The sequence below is a fragment of the Macaca fascicularis genome, chromosome 10, assembly GCF_037993035.2.
Source record: "Macaca fascicularis isolate 582-1 chromosome 10, T2T-MFA8v1.1".
NCBI classification, from domain to species: domain Eukaryota; kingdom Metazoa; phylum Chordata; class Mammalia; order Primates; family Cercopithecidae; genus Macaca; species Macaca fascicularis.
In genome coordinates, this window is record NC_088384.1 from 21,272,092 (window position 1) to 21,292,820 (window position 20,729).

A 20,729-nucleotide genomic window follows, 5' to 3' on the forward strand; every position below is an offset into this window, starting at 1 on the left:
TCAGAAACCCAGGCAGGAAGCGAGCAAGTGCGCCCACCGGGACTGAGGCCAGTGGGCATCAGAAGGGCAGGGAGTCTCAGTTTTAGTTCCAAATTTACTCTTAGCTCATAGTGTGACCTTGGGCGAGGCACCTGAGCTCTCTGGGCCTCTGAACAAGGAGGGATTGAAAGGTGCTATCTAATGAGCTCTTCTAACCAGGCTCCCATAGTGCAGGACTGCACAGCATCCTGCACACGGATTGTTCTGTTTTTGTTTTTGTTTTTTTGAAACGGAAACTCGCTCTGTCACCCAGGCTGGAATGCAGTGGCACGACCTCGGCTCACTGCATCCTCTGCCTTCCGATTTCAAGCTATTCTCCTGCCTCGGCCTCCCAAGTTGGGATTACAGGTGCACGCCACCATGCCAGGCTAATTTTTGTATTTTTAGTAGAGACTGGGTTTCACCACGTTGGCCAGGCTGGTCTCAAACTCCTGACCTCAAGTGATCCTAACGCCTCGGCCTCTCAAAGTGCTGGGATTACAAGTGTGAGCCACCGTGCCTGGCCTACAGGGATTATTAATAAATGTTTCCTGAATGAATGAATGAATGAATGTAAGAAACGCTCCAATAGAGCCACAGATCCTGGTGCTGGCAGAACCCTGGGAGGGAGAGAGAAATATAGATCATTCAGGGATCATGCAACTTACCTCATTTAACAGCTTGGGAAACTGAGGCCCAGACAAGGCATGGCTTATCCAAAGTTGTTAGTGGCATGACAGATGTGGAGTGCCCATTGCCTGGCACATGGAAAGTGCTTAGCTGTGCCCTCCCCTTATGGCCTGGAATTAATGCAGAGCTAGGCCGAGGAGTCTGTGGGCATCTCATCTCCCAGAGCCATACCTCGGCTCCCTCAACACTCAAGTCTCTGAGAGAGAGAAAGCAGAATGTCCCCAGTCTCTCTCCTTACCCGGAGGCAAAGGCACCAGGCCTGTTAAAGACATTTAAGGACTTTGCTCTGCCCTTGGTGTGGCCCCCACCATAGAGGTCTGCTGCAGGGTGCAGAGTGAGGGTTGAGGCCCCCAGTGCCCACCTCTGCAGAGAGTTTTCAGGCAGCTCTGCCCTGGTTAGTCTCACTGGCTTCTGGCCTGGGGCAGGACAGGGCTGCCTTCCTCACTGGATATATGGCTAAGATCTTTATATAAGACCCTTCCAGGGCCAGGATGTTCTTTCCAGGGTAGAGCCTACTCAAAGGAAACTATTATAGAAGAACACCATCTTGGTCAGGAGCGGTGGCTCATGCCTGTAATCCCAGTACTTTGGGAGGCCAAGGCAGGCAGATCACCTGAGGTCAGGAGTTCGAGACTAGCCTGGCCACCATGGTGAAACCCCATCTCTACTAAAAATACAACAATTAGCCAGGTGTGGTAGTGTGCATCTGTAGTCCCAGCTACTCAGGAGGCTGAGGTGGGAGAATTGCTTGAACCCGGGAGGCAGAGGATGCAGTGAGCCGATATCATGCCATTGCACTCCAGTCTCGGGTGACAGAGCAAGACTCCCTCTAAAAAAAAAAAAAAAAGAAAAGAAACACAGCCTTTTATATTGGTTCAGCAACTTACAGTTCACAAGGTACCTTCAGAGCTAGCTTGTCACTTAAGCATGGGACAATTCTGTAAGGTAGGCAGGTCAGGTGACTCATTGAGGAGCCTGAGGGAGAGGTGGTCATAGGTGGACACGTGCAGAGTTGGGACTTAAACCCAAGTTTGTGGTTTCTAGGCCGAATGTTCCCAGGCCAAGGTGTGGACGGGCCTGGGAACTGCCTGCAGAAGTTACCCAGGAAAGTACACGATCACCTTCACCCAACAGGATACAGCCCTCCCCGCATCTGAAGTTACCCAAATAAAAGCCTCAGTAAAGAACCCTTCCCCAGGCCTGTGCCTCCCAGGTTCAACAGCTGCCTCTTTCTTCTTCCTCCACTGAGACTTAACCTACCTCCGGCCCACCGTAAAACAGCTAGTTAATGTGATCATATAAATCCTAAATAGGCCCAGGCTGGGTGGCTCATGCCTGTAATCCCAGCACTTTGGGAGGCCGAGGTGGGCAGATCACCTGAGGTCTGGAGTTCAAGACCTGTCTGGCCAACATGGTGAACCCCGTATCTACTAAACATACCAAAAAAAAAAAAAAAAAAATTAGCCGGGCATGGTGGCGCACACCTATAGTCCCAGCTACTTGGGAGGCTGAGGCAGGAGAATCGCTTGAACCCAGGAAGTGGAGGCTGCAGTGACCCAAGATCGCACCATTGCATTCCAGCCTAGGCAACAAAGCAAGACTCTGTCTCAAAAAAAAAAAAAAAAAAACAAAACCAACTAACTGGGCTCAGTGGCTCATGCCTGTAATCCCAGAACTTTGGGAGGCCGAGGCAGGTGGATTACCTGAGTTCAGGAGCTTGAGACCAGCCTGGCCAACATGGTGAAACGCCATCTCTACTAAAAATACAAAAATTAACCGGGCCTGGTAGCGGGCACCTGTAATCCCAGCTACTTGGGATGTTGAGGCAGGAGAATTGTTTGAACCCAGGAGGCAGAGGCTGCAGTGAGCCAAGATTGCGCCACTGCAGTCCACTCTGGGCAACAAGAGTGAAACTCTGTCTCAAAAAACAAAACAAAACAAAACAAAACAAAAAACCTGAATAAATAATCTGGTGAAGTCCTTGGAGCTGGCTACCAAGAGAGAGTCCCTCCCTCCCATCCCCACTTTTTCTCTATCCCCTAACCCCTGCCCTACAGTTCTTCCTCCCTGCTAGGTATGTTGCACCCCTGCTCAAGAATCTTCAATGGCTCCCTGGTTCCTTCCTGAGTCAACTCAATCCCACTGATCTGCATCTGAGGCCTACCCCCACCCCATCCCAGCGTTCCCTGTGGCACCAAGGGCCACTTGCCCCCTCCACACACTTTATTTCAGTCTGAGAAGCTTCCCACTGTCCTTTAGACATACCTCTGCACTCCTGCTTCTGTGAGAGTTGCTGCTGTGTCCTGTATCCTCCTGCCAGGTCTTCCCCAGCCCTCAAGACTCTGATCAAATACTGTTTCCAGGAGCTTCTCCCTGAGCTACCCTCTGCCAACCAGATGTCCCCTTTCCTGGCCTTGGTGTGGACTATTTTGCATTGTAGTGGCAACTATCAGGGAACAGTGTGGCCCAACAGGAAGAACCAGGTCTCCCGGGTCAGGCAGGCTGGAGGGGAGAGCCTTCTGTGATGGATATATCTTGCTGGGGACTTTGGTTAGGGGAACACAGAGTGTGAACAACTTAAAGAAGGCTGGTGGCACGCAGAGATCTAGGAGAAGCGTTGGGGTGGCAGTCCTAGTGCTGACAGAGCCCTGTGCTTCAGATTCTTCTTGGGGGGAAGCTCTGTGCACAGAAAGGAGCACTGGACTGGGAGTCCGGTGTGTGAACTGGAGACCATGTCCTTGCTTAATGTGCTGCCGTGACTATTCTGCAAGGCGCACATTTGGGGGTCTCCTCAGGGCTGCTGGCCCGTGCCTTCTAGACCTTGGTTGTTTCCTCACTAAAATGAGGGCACTGGCCTTGAGATCAGAGGCCTCCTGCGTGCCCTGGCCTCAGAATCTGTGGTGCCAGGGGGAAGGGGGTGGCAAAGAGATTGGCTCTGTGATTTGAGAGTTGGAAAGAACAGTCTTTTAAACCCTTCAACAAATATTTGTGGAACACTCCACTTCCACGGGGCCAGGGCAGCACGAACTCTCTGGAAAGCCCTTGTGCCTGCAGGCAGCCATGCAGAAAAGCCCTGGCCCCAGCCTCCTCCCCTCCTCCCAGCCCAGCCCTGTGGGGCTTGCAGCCGCCTCAAGTCACCTGCCTCCTCTGGGTGTCTGTGATCTGGTGAGAGAACTAATCCCATCGCTGTGAAAATTGCAAGTGAAGTAATGGCTGGGGAAGAGGTGGGCGCACACAGGTGGGGGATTATTATGACTATTGTGTTGCTTCTGAAGGCACATCAGAGAGTGAGAAACTCAGCCTGTCTGGCTCCTCCCCTGAGCCCCATTTCCTCCTCACTTCTGCAGTCCAGCCTGGCTTTGCAAAGAAACAAAATCCTCTCCCCACCCCACTTCCCACACTTGAACCCCTGATTAAGTCCTTTACCTTCCTGGGTATCACTGTCTAATCCCTAAGCCCTTTCTCACCAGTCTCCAGTTGTCTCCAAGAGCCAAATCCCTTTAGAATGATGTGGCCCAGATAGCTGTGAGCACAGAGGCAGGGGGCAGGGAGCTGGGACCTCAGGACTCCCCCAGAGGGGAGGGGAGGGCCGGAGGGGTGCTGGGGGCCCCTGCTGTGGCTTTGGCGCTAGCTGGCAGGGGCCTGGAGACTTCCCTTGGGAAGGACGGGTTGCCATTTCCACCCCAAATAGAGCTAAAATAGAGTCCAGATTCCATAGGCAAGCTTGTTCCCACGCCAGTGACCTCTCAGAGCAGAATGGCATAGGGGTGGGCCCACCAACTCTGGAACCAGACTACCTGGGTTTGGGTCCTGGTTCTATAACTTAGCAAAGTTACTTGACCTCTGCCTCAATTTCTCATCTGTAAAGTGGCAGTGATAATCTTACTACCTCATATGATTGGAATGAGATTAAATGAGCTAATTCATAAAAAGAACGTTGAAGAGTACCTGGAACACAGTGAAGCTATTGGCTGGTTTTTATTTTTTTTTTTAATTTTTTGTGGGTTTTTTTTAGAGATGGGGGTCTCACTATGTTGCCCAGGCTGGCCTTGAACTCTTGGCCTCAAGTGATCTTCCCACCTTGGCCACCCAAAGTGCTGGGATTACAGGTGTGACCCACTGTACCCAGCTGGTATCAACTGTTTTGACTTGCATTTTCTGTTCCTTCTCTTGAATATTCTTGCCATTCAGGTGCTAGCCCACACACCAGCTCTTAGAGGGGTCTCCCTTCCCTGGTAATGAGGCTGAAGTGGCCTCTGGCCACCAGCACCTCTCTGATGCTATTTTATCTCGTTCCTGTGGCACCTACTGTGGCCCGAAATGATCTTGCTTGTGTATGTGGTTATGGTTTTCTATCTGTTCTCAAGGGCAGAAACCATTGCTGGTTACGGTCACTGCTCCATGCCCAGTGCCTAGCACCGAGAAGACCTTTGATATCCATTTGTGGGAATGACACTCACCCTGTCCCTGAGAGCTGGGCCCAAGGAAGGAGCAGGAATCCCTAGACTTTGTAGCCCATGCCACAATTACGCTGCGGCTACTTTGCATCTGCCCTGTGTGATCTTGAGTGAGTTGTCGACCCTCTGAGCATCTGGGTGAGTGGAGGGAGGTGGCAGATGGAACTAAACAATCAAGGGACACTTTAAGATCTTTGAAGACAACTTATTTTATGTGCTGGAGCTCATGTCCATAAGGTAAAGGGATCTTAGGGACCTCCATGTTCTAAAAATACCACCACCTCAGGCCTGGCCGTCCCTGTTGCCACTGGGCTGAAGCCCCCACTGATGGTGACACATTCCGTCGAGTTAGGCATTGTCTTCTTCAAGGCCCTTTTTGTACAAAATGAAGCCACTGGGCCCCATGTGGCCACATTCCCCAGGGACCAGCCTGCCACCTGGTGGCAGCTTGATTACCTTGGCCTCTTCCTCATTGGTGGGGCCCAGGTTCATGCTCACTGGAACAGACACATACTCTAGATGTGGATTTGCCTTCCCTGCCCTTCATCCTTCTGCCAGCATCACCATCTGTGTACTCATGGAATGCCTCATCCATTTGTATGGCATTTGCACAGCCTGGTGTGTGACCAAATAACTCATTTCACAGCAAAGGAAGAGAAGCAGAGGGCTCAGGTTCACAAAATTCACTGGCCTTATCATACACCCCATTCCTGGTACCAATTTTAAAACATTTCATCCTCATCACCACCCGCTTCCACCGCTGAGCTAACATAATCCATGCCTCGCACTTTCATTAATAGCTTTATTTCTTCCTAGGTCCCCAGCAACTTTACAGAGCAAGGAAAGACAGAGGAATTGGGGCCTTCTCCATGCAGGTCTCTGCCCAGCCCAGGGCCAGGAAACCTTGCATCCCAAGAAACAAGCTACTTGGAATCACAGCATGTCTGATGAAAGGCCCTCCCAAGTCATTTAGTCCAGGCTCCCATTTTACAACTGGGGACGAAGGCCAAGAAAATGGAAGTGGGTCGCCGGATGTGGTGGCTCATGCCTGTAATCCCAGTACTTTGGGAGGCCGAGGTGGGCGGATCACGAGGTCAGGAGATCGAGACCATCCCATCCCGGCTCACACAGTGAAACCCCATCTCTACTAAAAATACAAAAAACTAGCTGGGTGTGATGGTGGGCGCCTGTAGTCCCAGCTACTCGGGAGGCTGAGGCAGGAGAATGGTGTGAACCCGGGAGGTGGAGCTTGCAGTGAGCCGAGATCACGCCACTGCACTCCAGCCTGGGTGACAGAGCGAGACTCCGTCTCAAAAAAAAAAAAAAAAAAAGAAAAAAACAAAGAAAATGGAAGTGGCTTGCCCAGAGGCCCATGGCGAGAGAATGACAGCCCTGTCCTCTCTAGCTCCCCACCCTCTCTTGGGAGCTTGGATCTGTGGATTGGGCTACTCCAGAGAGAGCCCACAGGGCTGAGCATCCTGTCGTCCATCCCTGGGAGCAGGGCGGCCTGCTTGTCTCTTAGCTGGCATCCCTTCCCTCCCTTCTGGGGTCCTCCAGTCCCCTCCTACTCAGACACTCCACTCCTAGGCAGGGCCTCAAGGTCACTCATCTCCTTGCAGTCAATCTCCCATCCTTGGCGGCCTCATTTCCTGGGCTTACATTTCCTGCCCCCCGCCAGCACTGGCTCCAATCTTCACTGTTTCTTTACTCACCCCCTAACCCTCCTCACCCCCTAACCCTCCTCACCCCCAAAGCAGCAGAAAGCCCCTGGCTGGGCTGAGCTACACCCACCCACACTGGGATGACATCTTCCAGCTCTTGTCCCTTCTGGGATAACTAGGGGTTACCACATGGAAGAACACACCACAGGGAACTGGTTACCCACCAAGTTTGCAAGGGGGCTCTGGCTCCCACTGATGGAAAGCTAGGATGTAGATATTAGTGGGGAAGCAGAACTGTGTTCTAGGTGGCGGACAAGCGTGAACAAGGACCTGCATCTGGTTGGAGTGTGTATGTTGAGGGGTGACTAGGTCCGTGGGGTGAGGGGTAGGGAGAAAGTGGGGATGGGGCAGGCAGAACATGGAGCCAAAGACCTGGCTGATTACAGGGTGCATCCTTGCAACCCTGTGTTGGGGCTGACAGATGGGCTGGAACAGTCACAGAATTGGAGAAGCAAGCCTCTCCACAGGCACCACAGGGGTTCCACGGTGCATTTTGTAGCTTATGAAGAGTGATTTCATACGTATGAGAGAACATTAGTGGCCGGGCGCAGTGGCTCACGCCTGTAATCCCAGCGCTTTGGGAGGCCAAGGTGGGTGGATCACAAGGTCAAGAGATCGAGACCATCCTGGTCAACATGATGAAACCCCGTCTCTATTAAAAATATAAAAATTAGCTGGGTGTGGTGGCGGGCGCCTGTAGTCCCAGCTACTCGGGAGGCTGAGGCAGGAGAATCGCTTGAACCCAGGAGGCAGAGGTTGCATTGAGCCGAGATCATGCCATTGCACTCTAGCCTGGGCAACAGAGCGAGACACCATCTCAAAAAACAAAAAACAAAAAAGGTTAGTAACGTATCCAAGTAGTGATCCCTTATCCTTGGGCAATACGTTCCAAGATCCTCAGTGGATGCCCGAAACCTCAGGTAGTGCTGAACACATACTGTGTTTCTTCAATCTGATAACTCTGAGGCCTGTAAGTGACTAACAGGTGGTAACATTTACAGCGTGGGGAAGATTCACATCCAGAGTGGGATAGAGAGGAAAGGCAAGAGATTTCATCACGCAATTCAGAATGGCATGCAATTTAAAACTTACGAATTGTTTATTTCTGGAATTTTCCATTTAATATTTTTTTGGACCTTGGTTGGCTGAAGGTAACTAAAACCTCAGGTAAGAGGAGACTACTGTAGACCGATGGAACAGAACAGAGAATCTAGCTACGTGCAGTGGCTAATGCCTATAATCCCAGCACTTTGGAAGGCTGAGGCAGGCAGATACCTTGAGTCCAGGAGTTCGAGACCAGCCTGGGCAACATGGCGAAACCCTGTCTCTACAAAAAAAAAAAAAAAAAAAAAAAGAATTAGCTGGGTATAGTGGCACACCCCTGTGGTCTCAGCTACTTTGGCGGCTGAGGAGGGAGAATCCCTTGACCCTGGGAGGTGGAGGTTGCAATGAGCTGAGATGGCACCACTGCACTCCAGCCTGGACGACAGAGAGAGACCCTGTATCAAAAATAAACAAATACATAAATAATTTTTTGATGCTTAAACTTTTACTTTTCTTATTTATGTCTTTAATCTATATGGAATTCATATTTTGTATATGATGTGTATGTAATAGGGGTCTAATTTCATTTCTTTTCCTAATGGCTAATTGAATTTCTTAGCACAATTTACCAAACAGTCCATGATACTGCCTCCTTCTATCTCCACAAACACAGTGCTTCCTCTGACGTACACCATCTTTAGATGTGTGGGTCAGTTTCTGGCCTATTTCATGTTCCATTTGTCTGTCTTTAGGCCGATATCGGGGGCTGTCATATATTCCCATCTCACGCTTCTTCAGGAGCAACTTGGTCATCCCATATCAGTGTTCATACAGGTGTTCACTGTAAAATTATTTCAATATTTCTGGAGAAAAAAGAGGTTGTGGCTCATCTGACCCTTGCCCTTATATCACCATACAATTTTTTTTTTTTTTTTTTTTTGAGACAGTCTCGCTCTGTTGCCCGGGCTGGAGTGCAGTGGCACCAACTCAGCTCACTGCAAGCTCCACCTCCCGGGTTCATGCCTCAGCCTCCCGAGTAGCTGGGACTACAGGTGCCCCCCACCATACCCGGCTAATTTTTTGTATTTTTAGTAGAGACGGGGTTTCGCCTTATTAGTCAGGATGGTCTCAATCTCCTGATCCCGTGATCCACCCACCTTGGCCTCCCAAAGTGCTGGGATTACAGGCGTGAGCCACCGCACCTGGCCCACCATACAATTTTTAAAGGCTCAGGTTTCAGATTGAGCCAGCTCCCAGCAGCCCCAACCCTTGGAGAAACGGACAATAGTGGGACAGTAGTTAGTAGTTAGGACAGTAGTTAGTAGTTAGGACAGTAGTGGGACTTCCACATTCCAGTAGACATTTGAGTTATTTGCTGGGGGTGAGGCAGGGTTGATTTTACACGGTCCTTATGTATGTATGTATATGTGTATGTATGTATGTACGTATGTATGTATGTATGTTGAGACGGAGTTTCACTCTTGTTGCCCAGGCTGGAGTTCAATGGCGCCGCAACTCCCCCTCCCGGGTTCAAGCGATTCTCTTGCTTCAGCCTTCTGAATAGCTGGGATTAGAGGCATGCACCACCACGCCCAGCTGATTTTGTATTTTTAGTAGAGATGGGGGCGTTTCTCCATGTTGATCAGGCTGGTCTCGAACTCCCGACCTCAGGTGATCTGCCTACCTCGGCCTCCCAAAGTGCTGGGATTACAGGTGTTAGCCACCGCGCCCGGCCTATGGTGCCCATTTCACAGATGAGGGAAGTGACCCAGCCTCTCAGTCCTACTGAGGCACTGGGTCCCTGCCTGCTTCATCTTGCCTTGGCCCCCAGCCCCTTTCCCCTGCCCCTTCATCTCCCCCGTCGGCTTCCCATGCCAGTCTCTGGTTCTCTGCCTCCTGCTGTTTAGTGGGGTCGAGACAGGGAGGACCGGGGAAGAGAGGGACGTGACTTGGCCCTGGCCACCCCGTGGGTCAGTGGGGCTGCCGCAGAATAAGGGCCTGCCACCAGGTCCCTTAGACATCCCTTGCTCCTGCCCTTCTCGGGCTCTGATCGTGTCTCTGCTCCCCCAGGTCGCCCTTTTCAACTATTTTCCTGTCTGCCCCGCTGACGCGTCCGCCGCCGGAACACCCCGCTGGCTGCGAGAACCTCCTCTCTCTGACTTCCCGCCTTCCTGCTGCGATCCCGGTTCCGCCCCTCTCCAGCACCCTCGGCCGCTAGCGCCTAAGCTCTCCGCGGCCACCAGGGGGCGCCCGCGGCCAAGTCTGGGCGCGGGAGACGCCAAGCGCCCACCCCGTTCCTCCTGGTGCCCCTCCCCGTCCGGCCGCGGCCCCGCCCCTCCCGGCTCCCCGCCCCGTCCGGCAGCGGCCTCTCTCCCTCCGATCCCCCCGCGCCCGGGACCCCCGGCCCCACTGTTGCGCCAGCTCGTCGGGTCGGGCCATGGGCCCTGCCGCTCGCCCCGCGCTGAGATCGCCGCCGCCGCCGCCGCCGCCGCCGCCCCCGTCGCCGCTGCTGCTGCTGCTGCCCCTGCTGCCGCTGTGGCTGGGCCTGGCGGGGCCCGGGGCCGCGGCGGACGGCAGCGAGCCGGCGGCCGGGGCGGGGCGGGGCGGAGCCCGCGCCGTGCGGGTGGACGTGAGACTGCCGCGCCAGGACGCTCTGGTCCTGGAGGGCGTCAGGATCGGCTCCGAAGCCGACCCGGCGCCCCTGCTGGGCGGTCGCCTGCTGCTGGTGAGCGCTGCTGAGCCATCTGGCCGCATCACTAAACCCCTCTCCCAACCCTCCCTAGAGACCCCGCACCCAGAAGCGACGTTCATCCTCCACCAAGCCCTGACAGTCCAGCGCCCCTCCCCAGGCTCCCCAGGCACCCAGCATTCAGGCTTCCCAAACCTGAGAGCCAGATGCTCTCCGAACTCTGGCCTTGCATCCACTGTGATGACCCCGGCTCCCTCCTCCCCAACACCCTGCCTCCCGCTGCTCATGGCCCCTTGCCACACAGATGGACATCGTGGATGCCGAGCAGGAGGCGCCGGTGGAAGGCTGGATTGCAGTGGCATACGTGGGCAAGGAGCAGGTGGCCCAGTTCCACCAGGAGAATAAGGGCAGTGGCCCGCAGGCCTATCCCAAGGCCCTGGTCCAGCAGGTGCAGGGGATGTCTAGGGGGGAGGGGCTGGAGGAAGGGATTCCAAGGCATCTGCTAGAGCCAGGCCCTCCTTAGATGGGCCCTTAAGAGCTTGCAGAGAAGCCCTAGGCCTGGGTGGGTCAGGGCACCCCAGTTTGAAGAATGGAGTCAGTACGGCTTCGAAGCAGGGAGGTGAGAAGAGGCCAGAGAGAGGTTGGGAAGCTTGACCAGGCTCTGAGAGTATGGGATGCGGGGGGAGCTGCTGCTAGCAGCCACTGTGGGGACTGCCCTGCTAGGACCCGGGAAGGCACAGCGCATCTGGAAGGGAGGCAGGAGGAAGGAAGCAGTTTCCACCTTTGACTTCCAGGAGCTTATGGCTAGTCTCTCCAGAGTTTTGCTCACTGCAGGGCCAGGAACTAAGAGCAGCTGGGGCTGCAGGTGGTGAGACAGGTGTGCAGGCAGGGTATATGTTAGCCTCTTGCCTTCTATCCCTCTGCAGATGCGGCGGGCCCTCTTCCTGGGAGCCTCTGCCCTGCTTCTCCTCATCCTGAACCACAACGTGGTCCGAGAGGTAAATCAGACCAGGCGGTGAGGGTAAGCAAGCTGGGGAAAGGGAGACCCAGGCCTGCTGACTTCCTTGTCTCCCTGCAGCTGGACATATCCCAGCTTCTGCTTAGGCCAGTGATCGTCCTCCATTATTCCTCCAATGTCACCAAGCTGTTGGATGCACTGCTGCAGTGAGTTGGCATTTAGACTTCAAAGGACTGACCCTGGGTACAGAGAGCCCCTGGCTCTCCCATGGGCTGAGGGGGCTTGGGACCAGGGTCTTACCTGTTAGCCTTTTTTTTTTTTTTTTTAGATGGAGTATCACTCTTGTTGCCCAGGCTGGAGTGCAATGGTGCAATCTCGGCTCACTGGAACCTCTGCTTTCCAGGTTCAAGTGATTCTCCTGCCTTAGCCTCTCAAGTAGCTAGGATCAGAGTCATGTGTCACCACACCCAACTAATTTTTTGTATTTTTAGTAGGGACAGGGTTTCACCACGTTGACCAGGCTGGTCTTAAACACCTGACCTCAGGTCCACCTGCCTCGGCCTCCCAAAGTGCTGGGATTACAGGCGTGAGCCCCCGTTGCCACTACTGCTGCTGCTGCCCCTGCTGCCGCTGTGACTGGGCCTGGTAGGGCCCGGCCTAACTGTTAGCTCTTTTTTTTTTTTTTTTTTTTTTTTTTTGAGATGAAGTCTCGCTCTGTTGCCCAGGCTGGAGTGCGGTGGCGCGATCTCAGCTCACTGCAAGCTCCGCCTCCTGGATTCACGCCATTCTCCTGCCTCAGCCTCCCAAGTAGTTGGGACTATAGGTGCCCACCACGATGCCTGGCTAATTTGTTTGTATTTTTAGTAGAGACAGGGTTTCACCGTGTTAGCCAGGATGGTCTTGATCTGCCGACCTCGTGATCCGCCTGTCTCGGCCTCCCAAAGTGCTGGGATTACAGGCGTGAGCCACCGCGCCTGGCCAACTGTTAGCTTTAAGACTGCCCTTTTGGCTGGGAATGGTGTTTCATGCCTGTAATCCCAGCACTTTGGTAAGCCGAGGAAGGAGTATTACTTGAGTCCAGGAGTTTGATACCAGCCGGGGCAACATGACAAGACTCAGTCTCTACAAAAAAAAAATACAAAAATTAGCTGAGTGTGGTGACACATGCCTGTAGTCCCAGCTAATCGGGAGGCTGAAGTGGGAGGATCACTTGAGCCCTGGGGGTAGAGGCTGCAGTGAAATGTGACTGTGCCACTGCACTCCAGCCTGGGTGACAAAGGGAGACCCTGTCTCAAAAACAAACAAACAAACAAACAAAAAAGACTGCCCTTTCCCAGGCTGAAAACTGGGTGAGGGGATGGGAAGGAGGTGCCAGAGCCTGGAGCTTGGAGCAAGGAGGTGGCTCTGTGGGCAGAGGGGACTGGCCCCAGCAAGGAGGAAGGTGGACTTCCTGGGCTTGCAGGCTTCCCTGGCCTGGCTGGTGTGAAAACTGGAAAAACCAATAGAGAGAAAAGGCCTGGGGTAAAGTGGAAGGCCAACAGGGGCGATAGTCATAGGTACCCTTTTCCTGCAGAGCTGGGATTGGGTGGGTCTGGGCCTCTCTTTCCAAGAGTCCTTCCATCTGGCCCTCCCAGGAGGACCCAGGCCACAGCTGAGATCACCAGCGGAGAGTCCCTGTCTGCCAATATTGAGTGGAAGCTGACCTTATGGACCACCTGTGGCCTCTCCAAGGATGGCTATGGAGGATGGCAGGACTTGGTCTGCCTGGGAGGCAGTCGTGCCCAGGAGCAGGTGGGTGCTAGCAGATGACATGGGGCCTAGGGAAAGGAGGCTCATGGGGCCACATACATGGCCTTGTCTTGCAAATCCTGTGGCTTCTCCCTACCGTGGTGGCAAGGACGGCCTGTCCCACCCCACAGGAGTGCTGTGAGTGTTCAGAGACATGGTGCAGGTGGGTGCTCAGTGGGGTGCCTGGGCCAGGTCACGTGCAGTCAGTGTTAGCTGCTGTCCTCACGTTCTGCAGGCATTGGGAAGCCTTATTTTACTGTCTGTAGAATAAAGTTCAGACCCCTTCGCGTGCCTTTCACAGCTCTCTGCATCACTCACTCACTCTGTTTTTCTAGTCCTTTTTCCTATGCTCTGGCCACCCTGTACCAATGACTACACATGCCCTGGCCTTCTGCCACTGGGCCTTGTCTACGCCTGGCTGTAGACGTGGACACCTTTTCTCTCTGTGTCCACACGTCCTAGTCTAGCTAGAACCTTCACAACTCATCCTGCCACCGTTCTTTGGAAAGCCTCGCTCACAGCCCAGCTTGAAGTCCCCTCTCTCCCTCTTGTATCACAGCAAGGCGTGGTCAGGCTGTTCCTGGGCTTCTTGGGACAGCCCATCCTGCTTTGTCTCCTGACAGCCAGGACTGTGTTTTATCGTCTCTGGATTTCCAGCGCTTGGCATCGGGGCATTCAAGGGTATTCTGTCCACAAGCATTTCTTGAGTCCCTGGACTGCTGGGCAGTCACCTCCCAGTCTCCTAGTGTACAGCCTCCAGCAGGTGTTGGCCACCGTGGGCTGTGCAGGGCAACTTCCAGTGGGGCAATCTTGGGATCGAATCCTGGCTCGGAAACATTAGCTGACTGATCTCAGGCTGGGAGTTTCACCTCTCTGGCCTCGGGTTCCTCATTTGTGAACAGGGACGGTATTCTGTGTATCCCTGTCATGGGTAGCCCACACAGGCCTCTGGACAGGTCAGGCATTGGTGAGAGGCCTGGGGTGGGGCTGTGTGCAGTCTGCATGTCGGTCTGGCTGCTCCAGAGGGCAGAGCTGAGCAGCCTTGGCCAGGCTGCAGGCCGAGGTCAAGGTGGTCCCAACCCAATTATTGGGTGGCCATGGCCGCTGAGGTGTCTGACGGGTGGCTGGAGTAGGCATCTCAGTGGCTGGCCTGATGGGCGTTGGGCTCTCAGTCCTGACCCCAGGGCCCAGTCACCATCCCTCCAGCCTCTGGGAGTCCAGAGCAGCAACACTCATGTATCAGGAAGGTCTGATGAACAGCAATGACACGATCTTGGCTCACTGCAGCCTTGACCTCCTGGGCTCAGGTGACACTCCCACCTCAGCCCCCCAAGTAGCTGGAACTACAGGCACATGCCACCATGTCTAGCTAATTTTTGTATTTTTTGTAGAGATGGGGTTTCGCTGTGTCGCCCAGGCTGGTCTCGAACTCCTGAGCTTAGGCAATCTGCCTACCTTGGCCTCCCAAAGTACTGAGATTACAGGTGTGAGCCACCATCCCTGGCTAATGAACCGTTCTTACTGCTCTTCCTGCCCTCCATCCTCACCTGGGGCTCTACAAGCTACATTCCCCAAGATGCACTGAACCTGGGGCACATAGGGCTCCCCAGGATGCAGTGAGCCTGGCGAGGCTGGGTCTCTGGCCTGCAGCAGAGCTTCAGGCTGGCCACACCGTCAGCCCAGCCAGCTGGCTGCTCTGAGGCATGGAGCTGTAGAGCAGGCTCTGCCCTGGAGAACTTACGCCATAATGGCCACTCAGTCCTGGCATGGGGCTCAGGAGTGTCACTTTGTCTCCTGACAGCCAGGGCTATGTTTTATCATCCCTGGATTTCCAACACTTGGCATCAAGGGCATTCAAGGGTATTCTGTCCGCAAGGTTTTTTTTTTTTTTTGAGACAGCGTTTCACTCTTGCTGCCCAGGCTGGAGTGCAATGGTGCGATCTTGGCTCACTGCAACCTCTGCCTCCTGGGTTCAAGCAACTCTCCTACTTCAGCCTCCCAAGTAGCTGGGACTACAGTCCTGTGCCACCACACACCAGCTAATTTTTTGTATTTTTAGTAGAGACGGGGTTTCTCCATGTTGGTCAGGCTGGTCTTGAACTCTCGACCTCAGGTGATCTGCCCGCTTCGGCCTCCCACAGTGCTGGGATTACAGGCCTGCGAGCTACCGCGGCCGGCCCACAAGCATTTCTTGAGTTACTTCTCTGCCATGCAGTGACGCCCCAGTCTCCTGGTATACAGCCCCCAGCAGGTGTTGGCCAACTGGGCTGCTCTAGCCCTGGGCTCATGGGGGCCCAGTCTGGAGAGGAGATAGGCCAGAGACATGCTGTCACTGCTGGGGTGAGCACAGAGCTGGTGGTGACCCCGGGACCCTCTAGGGCATGGTAAAGGCACTCAGCCTGGGGCTTGGGGACAGCTTCCTAGAACAGGTGGCACTGCCCAGCTGCAGCTGGAGGAGAGAAGAGGGCAGGATGGAGAGGGGAGTTGGGGCTCACAGACACTTCCCAGTGAGGGCCCCCAGAGCACCTCCACTCTGAGCAGAGCAATGGCCTGTGGCACTAGCAGCACCCAGGCTTGTCTAGAGCTGTGAGCTCTTCACATCAGGTCATTTCTCAGCCCCTCTTCCCCACATGACGGTGGATGAACTTCAGCATCGGTCAGGGAAGAACACGATGGCAGAGCAGCACTCAGCTGCAGAGAGCTTTGAAGTGAATGTGTATATTAGTCCTAAGACATCCACAGACCCTGTGCAGAGGCGCACCTGAGGGAGCGTGCTGTGTTTTGCTTACTCCGCCGCACCATCTCGTGAGCCAGCTGTTGAGTAGTCAGAGCCCAGCAGCCACACCACATCTGGGGCGAGTTGAGTCAAGATCCTTGTTGTTCCCTCAGTCACTCTGAGGCTGCCCAGGGGCCTGAGGCCCCCTGGCTTTACAGTGTTCTCTCAGTCACATTTCCTTTCCAGATTCACTCATTCCACAAAGATGATGGGAGGTACTGGGTTAGAGTGGTGGCCACATCAGCTATGGTTACCTCCCACAGATAGGAGCACACAGACCCCCAAGGGCAGCTGCAAGACAACGCTGGGTAGAGCAGGTGTGAGGAGGGCGGGGCAGCCGGAGGTTAGGGGGCACATTCACCCGGCCGTAAGAGGTCAGGGAGCTTCTAGAGCAAGATGTGGTGGAGGCAGTAGCTGAGAAAAGGGATAAGGTGGAAGAGGGTTCCCAAGACAGGGAACAGTATGGAGAGGCACAGACACGGGAGGGAGCCAGGAGCACAGGACACTGAGAGGAGGCAGGTGGCACTACAGGGAAGGAGCTCAGGCAGGGGAGCTGCGGGGCCTGATGTACAGGGGAGAACCCTCTGGCTGTGGGTGGGAAATGGGTGGCAAGGAGGGCATGAGAGACCACCCCCCAACCCAGGAGAACAAAGCAACAGGCCTTGGGGGCTGGCTCCCTCCCGTACTGGGGGGTGTGAACGTTCAGGCTGGATGGGTGAGTGGGTGATGGCAGGGCCTGAGAAAGCCGATCAGGAGGAAGTGCAGGAGGATGGGGGTGGGAGAGTGAGCAGGTCCCAGGGTGGGTGCTAGGTTGCTGGGTGCTGGGTTGGGGAGTCTCTGAGGCTACCAGATAGAAGCTTCTGTGTGTGCAAAACATCAGGTTTGTTGCCCAGAGAGCCCTGGGCTGGGAATGGATGTGGCTCCTCTTGAAGCTGGATGGGAAAACGTGTAGGGCAGAGTGAGTGATCCTGAGAAGCACACAGTGGGAGGGACGGAGCCTTCGGAAGAGGAAGCTGGGGACTGCAGGGACACAGAGGCCATCAGCACACCTTACCTGCCTGCTCCCTGGCGTTCCTGGGGGTAGATGTTCCTAAGGCAGGCGTGTGGGGGCGGCCCCGTGTCCCTGATGACTGCTTCCCTCCCCAGAAGCCCCTGCAGCAGCTGTGGAATGCCATCCTACTGGTGGCCATGCTCCTGTGCACAGGCCTCGTGGTCCAGGCCCAGCGGCAGGCGTCGCGGCAGAGCCAGCGGGAGCTCGGAGGCCAGGTGAGAGCCAGCCCCAGGGAGCCCCAGAGCCCTTAGCCCTTGGGCCTGCAAGACCGTGCCTGTCCTCTCCCCACAGGTGGACCTGTTTAAGCGCCGCGTGGTGCGGAGACTGGCATCCCTCAAGACACGGCGCTGCCGGCTGAGCAGGGCAGCGCAGGGCCTCCCGGAGCCGGGTGTTGAGACCTGTGCCGTGTGCCTGGACTACTTCTGCAACAAGCAGGCTAGTGCCCTGGGTAGAGACCAGCCATCAGCTCACCTGTGATGCCTCCCACCTTACTCCCAGGACCTTGGAACCACCCCCACCAGGCCCTTCTCCTTCAGCCCCCAGGGCTACAGAGCAGAATTTCAGTGGGGTGGGGGAAGCGGTGAGGTTTCAGTTCCCCAGCTGAGGCAAGGGGCATGGGACCAGGCACCCCCATGTGGAGTCCTGCTTCAGTGGCCTGAGACCTTCCTCTCCCACCCCTGTAGTGGCTCCGGGTGCTGCCCTGTAAGCACGAGTTTCACCGAGACTGTGTGGACCCCTGGCTGATGCTCCAGCAGACCTGCCCACTGTGCAAATTCAACGTCCTGGGTGAGCACCAGGGGCAGGGGCCCTTGGCCTACTCCGCCTGCTCCTCACCTGATGCCTCCCTCCCTGTTCTTCTTCCTCTCCCTTGCAGGGAACCGCTACTCTGATGATTAGCTGCCCAGCTGGACTCTGCACGTGGGGATGGACCCTTCCTGCCTGCTCCCCGGTCCTCAGCCTGGGCTCCCAGGACAGGACAGGATGGGACAGCAGGATAGACAGGACAGCAAGCCCATTGGGTGGGAGGAAGGATGAGGGCCTCACTGTGTCCATACTGGGAAGGGGGGCTCCACAGCTACAGGCTGAGGATCTAGGGCCGGGACCTGTCAGTCAAGGAAGAGGTCACTTTAGGACCTTCTCTGTAATCCTGTGACATGAGTCTGCCCTCCTCACAGGCAGCTCCCAGGTCAATAGGGAAGGAGAATATGGGGCCAGTGTAGCTGTTCCCAGGGTTCTGGGAGCTCCCTGTGGCCTGTCTGGGAATCCCTGGAGGCTGAGACTACAGTGGCCAGGTTTTGTGCTTATTTATTGGGGGGTGGGTTGAGGGAGGAGCTATCTGGCCTTGGGGTACCCTGGCCTGACCGTCTTTCAGGATACGTCTTGGTCAAGGCTGTCTGCCTGTTGCCCTTGGTCCTTGGGCACTGGGAGCCATGGGTGCCACTGCCCGTCCAGCCTGGCTCCCTTCCTGGGCCTGGCTAGGACCAGAGGCCTTAGATCCTGTTCTGGACTCCTTGGCTGCGGCTTTGTGTTGCCGACCGGGATACTCGAAGCCACAGGATCAATGTAGTGCCTCATCCAGGGGCATCCATTTTTTTTTTTTCAAAGAGTTGGGGTAGGGAAGGTTTAATAGTAAAATAAACGTGGCTATATTTTAACATAAGATGTAAAATGTGTATGGGTGTTTTAAGATTTTAAAGTTATCTTAGGTTCTACTGCCTGTGGTAGAGGGAATTCTGAGATGGCCCCCAAGATGTCCCCCTGCCACCTGCCGTGAACATGTCTTGCATTAATATAATCTCTGGAACTGTGACTCAAAGGGATTTTATTTATTTATTTTTATTTTTTGAGATGGAGTTTCGCTCTTGTTGCTGAGGCTGGAGTGCAATGACACGATCTTAGCTCACTGCAACCTCCGCCTCCCGGATTAAAGCGATTCTCCTGCCTCAGCCTCCCAAGTAGCTGGGATTACAGGCATGCATCACCATGCCCAGCTAATTTTGTATTTTTAGTAGAGATGGGGTTTCTCCATGTTGGTCAGGCTGGTCTCGAACTCCCGACCTCAGGTGATCCACCTGCCTCGGCCTCCAAAAGTGCCGGGATTACAGACGTGAGCCACCACGCCCGGCTTCTTGGAGGGATTTTACGCCCATGGTAGGGTTGTCTTATGGCAAGCTGACCTGAAGATAGGGAAAGTATTTGAGTGAGCCTTGCCCTAACCACATGAGCCTATTCAAAGTAGTTTTCTGCTGGTAGAAGAGGAGGAAGTCAGGGATTTGAAGCATGTAGGGGATTCAGTGCATGAGAAATCCTCTGTTGCTGACTTGAAGATGGAGGGAGCCCCATGGTAAGTGGGCAGCCTCTAGGAGCTGAGAGAGGATCTGGCTTACAGCCAGCCAGCGAGGACACGGGGACCTCAGTCCCATGGCTGCAAGGATCAGAATTCTGCCAAGTGGAGCTCGGAAGCCAATTCTTCCCCAGAACCGGCAGAAAGGAACGCAATCTGGTAGATGCCTCAATTTCAGCCCTCTGGGACCCCGAGCAAAAATACCCAGCCACACAGAATCTGGACTTGTGACCTCTAGAACTGGGAGCTAATGAATACATGGCTGCGGAGTTGGTGAGGTCCTACCCCTGGCCTCCTGGCTCAGGGTGCTGAGGGTTGGTGCTCCCCTGAGAGGGGGGTGCCCGGGGCACCCCAGCCTCCCTCAGGATCTCCCGGGCCCCTCAGAAGCAGGAAATTGGGCTGACCAAGGCTGTGGTGGCTCAGCTATATACATGGCCCCTCTTGACCCTTCTCTCTGAACTGAAGCGCTCTGACGGCCTCTTCACCAAGGGAAAATGCTTCAGGCATCTGGGAGCATGTACCCTGAGAAGGCCTCAGCAAGTTTTTGGAGACTGTCCTTCACAGGTGAAGTGGGTCAGGGCAGGCTGGTGGCTTCATGAGGAAAACCCCAGAGTCTTGGCCGCATGGCATTCTGGGCTGAAGAGACCCCCAAGGGACAGGGATGGGAAAGGCAGGGTGTCCTCTACTTGGGGGAGGCCTTGCCCTGCCTTCAGTGGCCTCCTGGGGCTATGACCTCCAGGATTTAGAGAAACCTTCATGACGGTCACCATTTCCTCAAGGCAAGGAGTTCCGCAGTGAAAGGAGGCGTGACCTCTTGGGTCCTTAATGTGGCCAGCACAGGTCCAGAACCAGGGTGGGAGGCTGAAGGTGTTGCTGCCCGCTGCCTGATTCAGATGTCCTCACTGGCCCTTCCCCTGTCCACTCCCACCCGACCCCCTTCTGAGTCAGTGCAGGCCACTGAGCCCAGGTTCACCCCTCGTCCCTTGCTCTGGAGAAAGACGGCCCTTCACCTAGCCCAGGCCCTAGGGGCTTCCTCTGCCCTGGGTATACTCTCCTATCCCACAGCCTCTGTCGGGAGGGAAGCAGGAAGGCCCCTTTTACTGAGGGCGCATAGTGCCAGGACTCTGCTGACTGACTGAACTGCATGGCTGGGGACTCAGTGGCCCCTGCCCAGGACGGGGAAGAAAGGGCTC

General features: G+C 55.0%; 1 protein-coding gene across 4 annotated transcripts; it reads left to right on the forward strand.

The window, feature by feature from the left end:
* The first annotated feature begins 10,261 nt into the window (after nt 1-10,261).
* On the forward strand, nt 10,262-18,852 carry RNF215 (ring finger protein 215). Of its 4 annotated transcripts, none has more exons than XM_005567611.5 (9): nt 10,262-10,655; nt 10,924-11,067; nt 11,546-11,617; nt 11,698-11,783; nt 13,212-13,368; nt 17,288-17,407; nt 17,484-17,627; nt 17,876-17,978; nt 18,067-18,852. In XM_005567611.5, the coding sequence occupies exons 1-9, from the start codon at nt 10,368-10,370 to the stop codon at nt 18,087-18,089; spliced, it is 1,137 nt and encodes a 378-aa protein (XP_005567668.2). In that variant the 5' UTR covers nt 10,262-10,367; the 3' UTR covers nt 18,090-18,852. The 4 variants fall into 4 exon arrangements, with proteins under 4 accessions (XP_005567668.2, XP_073860117.1, XP_045219759.1 ...); XM_074004016.1 differs by having other exon boundaries at nt 17,291-17,407; XM_045363824.3 differs by having other exon boundaries at nt 17,876-18,852.
* The last annotated feature ends 1,877 nt before the right edge of the window (nt 18,853-20,729 follow it).

What these genes read in the sequence shown, in the direction of transcription:
- RNF215 (XM_045363824.3), top strand. Translation starts at nt 10,368, where the DNA reads ATGGGCCCTGCCGCTCGCCCCGCGCTGAGATCGCCGCCGCCGCCGCCG. An exon ending in TGGGCGGTCGCCTGCTGCTG is followed by an intron (nt 10,656 to 10,923) that starts GTGAGCGCTGCT and finishes CTTGCCACACAG; the next exon opens with ATGGACATCGTGGATGCCGA. An exon ending in AGCGGGAGCTCGGAGGCCAG is followed by an intron (nt 17,408 to 17,483) that starts GTGAGAGCCAGC and finishes CTCTCCCCACAG; the next exon opens with GTGGACCTGTTTAAGCGCCG.